This window comes from Aphis gossypii, chromosome X (genome assembly GCF_020184175.1).
Source record: "Aphis gossypii isolate Hap1 chromosome X, ASM2018417v2, whole genome shotgun sequence".
Taxonomy (NCBI): domain Eukaryota; kingdom Metazoa; phylum Arthropoda; class Insecta; order Hemiptera; family Aphididae; genus Aphis; species Aphis gossypii.
Window position 1 is genome coordinate 37,592,856 of NC_065533.1, and position 10,625 is coordinate 37,603,480.

General features: G+C 28.1%; 1 protein-coding gene across 1 annotated transcript; it reads left to right on the top strand.

Moving 5' to 3' along the window:
• The first annotated feature begins 1,529 nt into the window (after positions 1-1,529).
• LOC114121119 (uncharacterized) lies at positions 1,530-9,641 on the top strand. Its single transcript, XM_027983290.2, has 5 exons — positions 1,530-2,152; positions 2,581-2,781; positions 7,864-8,012; positions 8,421-8,752; positions 9,458-9,641. The coding sequence occupies exons 1-5, from the start codon at positions 2,038-2,040 to the stop codon at positions 9,567-9,569; spliced, it is 909 nt and encodes a 302-aa protein (XP_027839091.1). The 5' UTR covers positions 1,530-2,037; the 3' UTR covers positions 9,570-9,641.
• The last annotated feature ends 984 nt before the right edge of the window (positions 9,642-10,625 follow it).

Here is a 10,625-nt window from a genome sequence, read left to right on the forward strand (position 1 = left end):
ATACAAGATTTTTCATAAGTTTAGCTTACAATAATTATAAAAGAACTTAAATTTTGGTGTATTCAGGCCATTAAAACATAAACCATCTTTTTCACCAACCACTGGAAATTAGGTATATCCTAAGCTGACAAATCATCTTCGTTCAGAATCGTTTTTTGTATACAATGATGACTATCATTGGATTCAAATTTAATTCTCCTATAATATATAATAGTGATCCACGCGGCACCTAATGTACAGCAGAGCGGGTACCCACTTACCCGCTTTTTGTTTATTTTATTTTTGTCTAATTATAATTATTTTGTAATAGTGAGTAATACAATATGTTAATTACGTAATGACGCGGTTTCATCAGTCGTCTGTTAAATATTATTATTATTTTTTAATTTTTCTTTATAATAACCAGTCCGAATACAATCTTACGGTCGTTATCAGCATATGGTTCCGACATAAATAGTAAAGACTTAACAATAAGTAATAAAACTAGCGAACTGAAATTGAGGCTAATATTAATGTAAGAGATTAAAATTAAAATAAAAAATAAAAGATTACAGCAGAATGAAAACAATAAAATATAGGGGAGGTGGTGCTGTACCTATCTTATTTTATTTTGCTAATAAATAACTCAAAATTGATATCACACGCTTAAATATATATTTTAATATTTAATATTCTTATATTATAAAATTTTATGTACAAATAACTACTACAGGGTGTTAATAATTTGGCAGTACAAGCGGTTTAAAGGACTATTTGAAGTCGTTATAGAAACATGTGAAGGCAATATATATATATATATATATATATATGTATATATATATGTATGTATACAAAGAGAGAGACTTGATCCACGCTTTGTAAGAATTTTCGTATAGAATAATGTAAGAGAGACCTACACAGGTTAATGCTGTATATATATGTATGTCATATAAAAGGGACTGCCTCTATTCAAAGAAGTGTGTTGCAGGTGTTCATCGTTAACAGCTGCCTTCACATGTTTCTATAACGATTTCAAATGCTCCGTTTTACCTTATACTGCCATTATTAATACCCTATAGTAGTTATCTATACATAATATTTTATAATATAAGATAGGGGCCTGTGAAACTCGATTACGGGTGTGTGAAAGCCGCCTTCGAGGTAGTCGAGTAACCGAATCGTTTCACTGAAATTCTGTCGGAAATGGTAATCGAGTGTCTAGAAAAGAAATCATTCACTAAAAAAATAGAAAAAGTACCTACTAAAGTCGATTATCGTAAGATAATATACATTACTATTAATATTTGTTGCTTAAACGCCAACACAATATAATATATTATTATATGCTAGAGATAATGTTATTATATATATGCATAATAGCGCACGTACCTACATTATGTACTACAGTAATTTATTATGTCATTAGACGAATTTTTTTTTAATACATATAATATGAGCTATTTTTATGAAACATTAAAAAACGAAATAATACAGTGTTTCATTGATAATGTAATAGATTTACAGATATTTTGTAATCCGGAACTTGAATTGAATAAAACGGATTCAATAGGTATTATCTGACAACATCTAAACACGGCGTAATATTGCCCACCCTATTGTAATTTTACGTTATGTAGTTTTTAAGATACAGCGATCACTGAGTGGTTATATGCCTGGCTGCAGCACTAGTACCTATAGCACTAGTATTATATATTAACAGTGTATACATTACACGACGTAATATGTGCATGCAACATCTAAGCGCCATATACCTACGTCAAACAATGTATTTACCTATGCCGCTGACCCATATTGTTAGACGTTAGAGATTCACGTCCATATAATACACGAGTACACTACAATGACGCCTTCTGTCCTAAACCGGTGGTAGGGATCGATCCCAATTCGGCGCCGTCGCAGAAGCTTATAAAAAGGCATGTAAGAGGGCAGACACCCTTAGTGTATCACTATTCGTTTTTCGTTTCACTTTTTTGCATTGTGCCGAACTGTAATCTGTTATATCTTAATTCTTGATCGTAAAACGCCCGATTTTAATAAATGATGGAGTCCTTAATAAGACAATTTTATGTTTTCTTTTTCATTGCATTATTTTCATCGTGGGTAGCAGCCATGTGGATCGAAGAACCTACGGATAAAAAAATTAAAAAACAAAGTAAGCAATAACTAATTACAGTAGTAACCAATTCGTATACATTAAATTATTTTAATATAAATTTATATTTGTTCCCATTTATCATTACGATTTATAATTTTATTTATGTAAGTGTACTAAACAATATTATGTTTTAACATTTTAACGTTGTTTTCTTTATTATATTTTTATTAATCTGTTTAATTACTTATTTACAATTATACTGCCGCGATCGATATAATTCATAATTATTCAATACACGTAAAGAGTATTAAATGGACCAAATCCACATAAAATGTAATAAATTTTTTAACTAGTAAGAAATTAATCAATAATAATTTTTTTCCTCTAAATATTTTCAAAAAATAAACTAAAATATTTAAGTATAAAACAGGATAATATGCTTACATAAATTAATGCCTCATTTGTCTCAATCATGTGTGTTGTAGCCTTGAGTTATACGGGCCAACTATGTCCTCCATTTGGATTAGGGGTACGTTATGAAGTTACCACGATACAAACAGCGACGACAATGTTCGGATGCACCTACTTGGAACACAACCATACGGTACTCGCTGCACCAGTATTTAATTTGTGGCTTGAACGTCCGGGGAAAACCAGCAATCATGGTCATTGTAAAGACATGCGTAGTACGTATAATGAATTATTATTATTATTATTACAAGCAATTTCGTGACAACTGACAATTACATATTACACTTTACAATTACAATTAAGCCGATTATAATTTTAGGAACAGTATTATAGATCATCACTAAAATCTTGATAGAATTTTAATAACTGCAATTTCCGTTACTCTTTTGTTTTGTAAAATTAAATTATCAATATTATTAAATTTGTTACGAAATTGTAATGCGATACCACGGTTCATCGTTAGGCATTTGCTGACGCAGTGAGCGATAGCGTCACTTGATGTATCGCTAAACAAATCGCCAGTTATTTCCTCGTAGGTATTGTTAAAGTGTTGTAGATTATTATTATGCAATAAGAATTGTTGATATTCATTTAATATTTCGTGGGTGACCTGGGAAACGTGCTGTATTTGGGTTTCATGTTCCATTTTTAATTTTGTTTCGGTACCTTTATAGTTAAATGTAATTAAATTATTTTTTAAATCTAAGATTGTGTTAATTTTAGATTCTGAACGGAGTGAAGAATGTATTGATTTTACAATGATGTATGTTTTTTTTTTTTGTGTCTGTGTACAGCATAACTAGTCGAAATAATGCTCCAATTTCAAACTATGGGGGTGGTTTCCGATGTAAAAGTGAATATCCTTGGTGCATTATAGAGGTAAAAAGTTAACATTTTCCAACAGTTTTCAAAAAAATCGAAAAAAACAAAAAAAAATGACGGAAAAAAACGGCAATTTTTAGGCAAAACCAGTTTTCGACCAAATCGATTTTTTTTATGGTTGTAATTCAAAAACTAATTACTGAAAATACTTGAAATTTTCACCAAATGTTAATGTCAGTGGTATCCGTATATAGTTAAATTTTCAAAAAATTTTGACTTTTTTTGAGTTATTTATAGACCACTGAAATTTTCGATTTTTTTGAGAAATTTTTTTTAAAGTGTTAATAAAAAATTGTTGGATGACCAAAAAGTTTTGAAAATTTAATACAAGGTTCCTTATGAGTTGTTTTTATTGTAGCTAAAAAAAAATTAAAAATCGTTAGTCACAATTTTTTTTTATAAGCGTTTTTAGTTCAAATTTTTACGAAATCTGTCGAAAACACGAAAATTTGCAAATAATTTTGAAGTTGAAAAATCATAAAATTTTTTTCTTTTATAACTAAGTTTTGAAAATTTGGTACAAGGTTCTCCATAAATTTTTCTTCAGATATATGTAAAAAAAACTCTACCGGATTCAGACAAAAAATTTTTATGAGTGTTTGAAATTTAAATTTTTACAAAAACCGCGTTAAATAACGGTTTAGCCTCAAACGATTTTTGATATTTGTTATTATTCAAAAAGTATAAGTCGTAGATACTTGAAAATTTTACCAGTTATTAGATTCGCGTTTTCTTTACGTGATTTAATTTTCAAAATATTTTGACTTTTTTTGAGCTATTTATAGACAACTGAAATTTTCAACTTTTCTGAAAATTTTTTTTTGAAGTGTTGATAAAATTTTTTTGACCCTATCAAAATACTTGTAAATTTTATACAGAGTTCCTCATATGTTATTCTTATAGTGATTAAAAAATTATAAGAATACATATGCACAATTTTTTTTTATTAGTATTTGAAGTTCAAATTTTGACAAAAATTCGTCCAAATCATGAATATTTGCAAATTATTTTGTAGTTCAAAATTCATAAAATTGTTTGTATTTATATCTAACGTTAAAAAATTCAACACTAAGTTTTCCATAAGTTTTGCTTCAAAAAGCTATAGAGAAAATTTTAAGAGTCATTATAGGAAAAATGTTTTAAGCGTTTGAGTTTTAAATTTTTATGAAATCGGAATATTTGTTTCATAATAGAATATATGACAATATTTAATTATAATATATTATAGACTGACAAATCATCTCCGTTCAGAATCGTTTTTCGTATACAATGATACTTATCATTGCATTCAAATTTAATCTACCCTAGTCCGAGGTCCACCCCACCCCCTAATGTACAGCAGAGCGGTACCCACTTGCCGACTTTTTTTCATTATATCTAATCCTATTATTGCAGGTATGCATAGATTATCTACTACAATGATTCTGTGGTTTAATACTATCGTTCCTATTTTTATGTGAGCCATAGTCGTTCCTAAAATTTTTAGTTTAGTATTATTTGCCGTTTTAAGGTAGAGTTCACTCTCGGGGGTTATTTTGTTACTTTTAATAACATTTTTGCTCACAACTGTTACACCTGCCCCTGTATCTAATAGTAATGAAGTAATTTGGTCATCTATTTCTCCTGTTATTTCTATTTTTATTTTTTCTGTATAATTATCATAATAAGTATAAATGGTATTGTTTGTACTCGTATTTTTTAAGTCATTAAATGACATGTTGCTGGTATTATGTGGATGTTCCTGTGCAAATCTAGATATCTGCGGAACTATCAGTTTTTTTTGTAAAAATCTAGTACAATTTCTTTTTATGTGTCCTGACATTCCACACAGAAAACATCTCGGAGGACTGTATTGATTTCCATACGTATTATAGCTGGTTGGGAGAATTGTTCTCTGGTTAATTTGTGTCGGTAGTTGTGTGTTGGATAATTGGTTATTACTTGTATTATAATTATAATTTTGATTAAATGTTGGTCTAGGGAATTGGGCGTTTGATTTCTGGTTATTATTTGTGGTATGATTGTAATTCGGATAAAAATTTGGTCTTGGAATATTTTGAAAAAATTTATCTGGATTATTAAATATAAGTGGTTGGTATGGTTGATTTCTATTATAAAGCATGGCACAATTGTTAAAATTAGCTCCCCCTACGTTCTGAAAATTATTGTTTCTATTTTGAGCCTGTCCAATCTTTATTTGACTTATATGGTTTTTTAATAGCTCTATTTCTTTTGTAAATTTCTCTACCTCGCCATTTACCTTATAGTCCGATCTTAATAGATTTGTCACTTCAAGTTTCTCTAAAGTTTTTTTAATGCTTGCGATTGATGTATTATCGGTTAACCTTATTAATTGAAAAGTTTCTTTAGGCAATCCTTTTAATATATATTCACATATTTCCTCTTCCGTCATATTCTTATTTATTTTATAACATATTCCTGTTATGTTAATTATAAACTCTTTGTATGTTTCCCCTTTCATTAGTTTAAGGTTTTGTAATTTTGCCCTTAATAAATGTTTATTTCCTACTATTGTAAACTCTGTTATTAATTCATTTTTGACTTCGTTCCATGTTATATTTTCGTTTTTTAATTTTAATTGTTCAACAAATTCTTCTGCTGAGTCTTTTAGGCATAATTGTAAAATAATTAATTTGTTTTTATCATCCCACTCGTTTATGACTGATATAAGTTCAAACTTTTTTATGAATTTATCGATGTCTTCGTTTTCTTTTCCCGAGAATATATCAGGTTTGTGCATTAATTGATTAAAGGACATTTTTTTATTTAATTTATTTTTTATAGTTCCCTTTAAAGTTTAAACCGTTTTAAATTTTATTATATGCTCTGTTCACCTGAGTTATAATTATTATTTTTGACCTTTAGAGCTATACGATCTATTGTCAAATCGTTACTTAACTTTTGTTTTATGTAAAAAATTTTTGTCCATTAATTACTTTTATTTATTGAAACGTTGTTTAAGTTTACCTACAATAGAAATGTCTTATCCTATTATTTATAGAACTATGCTTTTACACTTATGTTTTCCTACTTACCCTATGTATTATATGCTCCTTAATGTATATATCTTTCAACAACGTTACTCATTTATTTCCTTATACGTTTTTTCCTAATGCTTACAATCTCGTAAATTTCCAACAGAAACAAAAAAAAAATTCAAATAATTTATATTTTTATTGTATAAAATATTTTTCTACTAACATAACACACTTATTCCATTAATCCTAATTCTTAATACTTATAATCTCATGAATTTTTACTTAATAATAAACCAAAAACAACAACAAAAAAAAACTCAATTATACTTAACCCAACTATTCTCTTAATTTTCTTAATCTCTTATTCTCTTCTTTCTTTTTACCTTAACTAATATAACTTAATAACTAATATTTCTTAATACTTATAACCTCATGAATCTTTACTTAATAATAAACCAAAAACAACAAAACAAAAAAAAAAAAAAAACTCAATTATACTTAACCCGACTACTCTCTTAATTTTCTTAATCTCTTATACTCTTTTTTCCCTTTTTCTTTTTACCTTAACTAATATAACTTGATAACTAATAATAAACAAAAATCTGAACCAACCACAAATATTTGTACCTTAACTACTAAAGAGCTTCGGTGCCTCCACCAATATGTAACGTGGTCGGGGATGACCCGTTAAATATATGATATTCAGGGAAGAAGTTGATTTCTTATGAATATAAGTTAACCGTAGCTCAGGAGCAAATGGTACTCAGGATACAAATAAATGTGGATTGATCCAAATACTTATAAATATATCCAGTTTATTCTTACCTAACTAAAACGTTTACAAGCTGTTGGGCTGGCTTGGAGTTCGTGTGCGCTGGTGTTAACGCGGGGAACTGGCTGTCTCTTACATATATTCTTATTTAGCCGTAGCTTTACAATAGTTAAATATGAGACAGCACAGGAGGGGCATAATGTACATTCATCATAATATATTTTACATGTTTTGGTCTACGATACACATACATATACCTATATACATTATACATATATGCACGTATACTATATAATATATAATATGTGTAAGTATATAATATGTACCTATACGGTTGTATAATATTATTATGTTTATAAATAAATATGTAACAATCGTTACACTACCACATTACAATATTGTTGCTTTTTTAATAACTTTTTCATAAAATATTAGATATCACCCTAACACATAATATAAAACCACTCTGGTTATAACACGTCTCTAGTATGATTTACACACACGCAATTGTGCTCACTACAGGTTAGGTTTGACATAATAATTACTTGTATTAACATAACATTTATGTTATAACATAAATGATTTCTTATCAAATATTATTATCACACTCATGTATTTGTTCTATTTTTGTGCCTTATAATCAGACATGGACCACTTCACTTTTGAGTGTATTTCAAAAAAGGAACCTACTAAGAAGGAAGAGATTTCTAAAGGCTGGCATTATGTTACATTATTAGATCATTCCCAGTCAAGCATCTCACAGGATAACAACAACCCGGTTTTCAGATGTGCCGTGAGTATATAGTTTTAGTATGTTATTTATTATAATATAGACAGACTCGTAACAATGTTGTTATTTAACTTATGGAGAGGAGGGTGAATACGATACACGTATAGATCATTCATTCGGTGGGTGGTTCGTGATACAATATATTTTATTGTACGATGTTATTTTAATGAGAAATTTTATTTTTTCAACGAGCACAAAATGTTCACAAAATTAATAAAAGTCAGTGGCGGTTTTTATGGGGGCGATCAGTAATATTGGCCTTACTATTACTAATTACTGTCCAATCTATAAGTCTAAAACGCAACTTCATCAATCATTGTGAATTGAGGTTGGATTTCAGTGTACTTGAATTTATAAATTTATATTATAAGTTTTGATATCTATAACTGTCTTTTACGGTTTGGCTCATAGGTGTATGAAGTGAATGATGCTCCTGCTGAGGGTGTCAAAATAATTCGAATGGCGATCAGTGCACCTAGCAAAGAGCAAATGCACGAAGACCTGTGTGCCAGTCTGTCAAGAACTATGGAAAAGGATGATCTACCATACACTTCAGAAGGGCACCGAACTTGGCCTGATGAGTCAGTGTACCTTTATATGTTAGGAAAGCCATCCCTTGATGGACCTCCCAGAAACCAAAAGGAAATAGTCAAATACCCTACCAGTCATCCAATGAAATCAACGACTACAACGCAATTAACAACAATGGAATTAACAACAACGAACCCCATAAGAACTACAAGGTATATATTTTAAACAATATAGATGGTAGTATAAAATTCTAATAGTTAAATACAATTTTGTTCAATTTAAAATTTATAATAGTATAATTTAGTACTAATTAATTAATTTTAGTAAATTTAATAGTATAATAGGTGTTTGTTTCAAAATATTTCAAATGTGTAGTTGCTTATTCAATATTTTAAAAGATCATTTTTCATTTTTTTGACAGTTATGCATTTTTGTTACGTTTTAGATTCTGAACAGAGTAATGTATGTATTCATTTTAAAATTAATGTCCTTCTTTTGGATCTGCAATTAACATTCATAGCTGTCCTGCAAATACTTCCATTTTTAATTTTCGAAAATATTCTGATACATTATTTGATTTAGTTAGTACTTTGAGAAAGGAGAAAGTATCGAAAGTAAAACTTCTTCAAAATATTCATTTTTATTGTTTTATGAATTTAGATTTAAATTTTATTTGATTTCGGTCTATTTTAATTTATGATTAAAAAGATTGAGGAAATTTTTATTGAGGAATTATTCCAAAAATTTAACTAATCCATTATGGTTTCTTCTCAATAACAAGGTACATGAGCAATTTTCTATAAAGCAGAACGAGTTGAAGTACCTTGGTTTCTTTTAAAAATTACAACATATGATATACTTTTGTAAACAGTGATTTGCATTTACCAAACATTGATTTTATACTATGCTATTTACAGATATAATAAGAAACTTATGGAATACCTAAATAGCCGTACAACAACTACAATGATGCCAGATCCCCAAGACGTTTTTGACCATTTACATTCGTTTGTAATTGGTCGAGAATGACCATCTTGTCTAGATCAATGAATATGTCTATAGATGTAACCATGATGAATATATTATATTTTTTAAATTATATTTTATAATATTTTTTTTTTTTTTTATTAACAATTTAATATTTTAATATATTTTCTTGAATAAATTTATTTGTATTAATAATTTTTTTTCTGTTATAGAGTTTTTTCTATATACTTGTACAATGTGTAAAAACGATTAAAAATATGGTCATCAGTCATAGGTAAGATTACGGGATTCATAAAGTTTTTGTCGCGAGAAATACCTGTTCCTATTAGTATGTGTAATAATGATATAGTGTAATTTAATTTTTTATCTATGTATTTTCAAATATTTATTGTTAAAACATATTATTAATTCTGTAGGTACCTAACTACTTTAAACGTCAAAAATCTATTTTTATTTAATACATTGGTATAATTATTTTGAAGAAACTGCTTCAAATAAATAATAAAATGTATACATAAGAAATAAATATAGGGTAACTATGAACAACGTATACATGTTTATAAATGATTTTTCAACATAGTCGCCAAATGAAATTGATGATAAATAATTTACTATTCTAGCCTTCACATTTATAAAATATTAATATCTTCAGATGTTCACAATAAAATAATAGTTAAAACTCACAATTCTGAGAAGAATTCTATCAGCATACATCACTAATTATATTTCACGATATCACTTATGGCCTTAAAAGCTCATGCAGTTCTTGAACACATGCATGCAGATTCTACTTTCCTTGATCTTCTCCTTACCATCAATCATCAATGCATAATACTTCATAAAAACCCCTTCCGTTTTATAAAAAAAATAGCAAGGAAATTGTCTTTCATCCGATAGTGTAGCATGGTGGTCTTTTAGTAATTCTGACACATCCGGCCAAGCAAGTTAGAATTATTTACTAAGTTATTAAAAAAATCATCAGTCTAAACATAATATATCATTGAATCTAATCTAAAATAATAAGAAAATAAATAATTCATGAAAATAATAATAGTTTTAATTTATTTGACTGTATCTGTGTACATAAGCACAATTTTA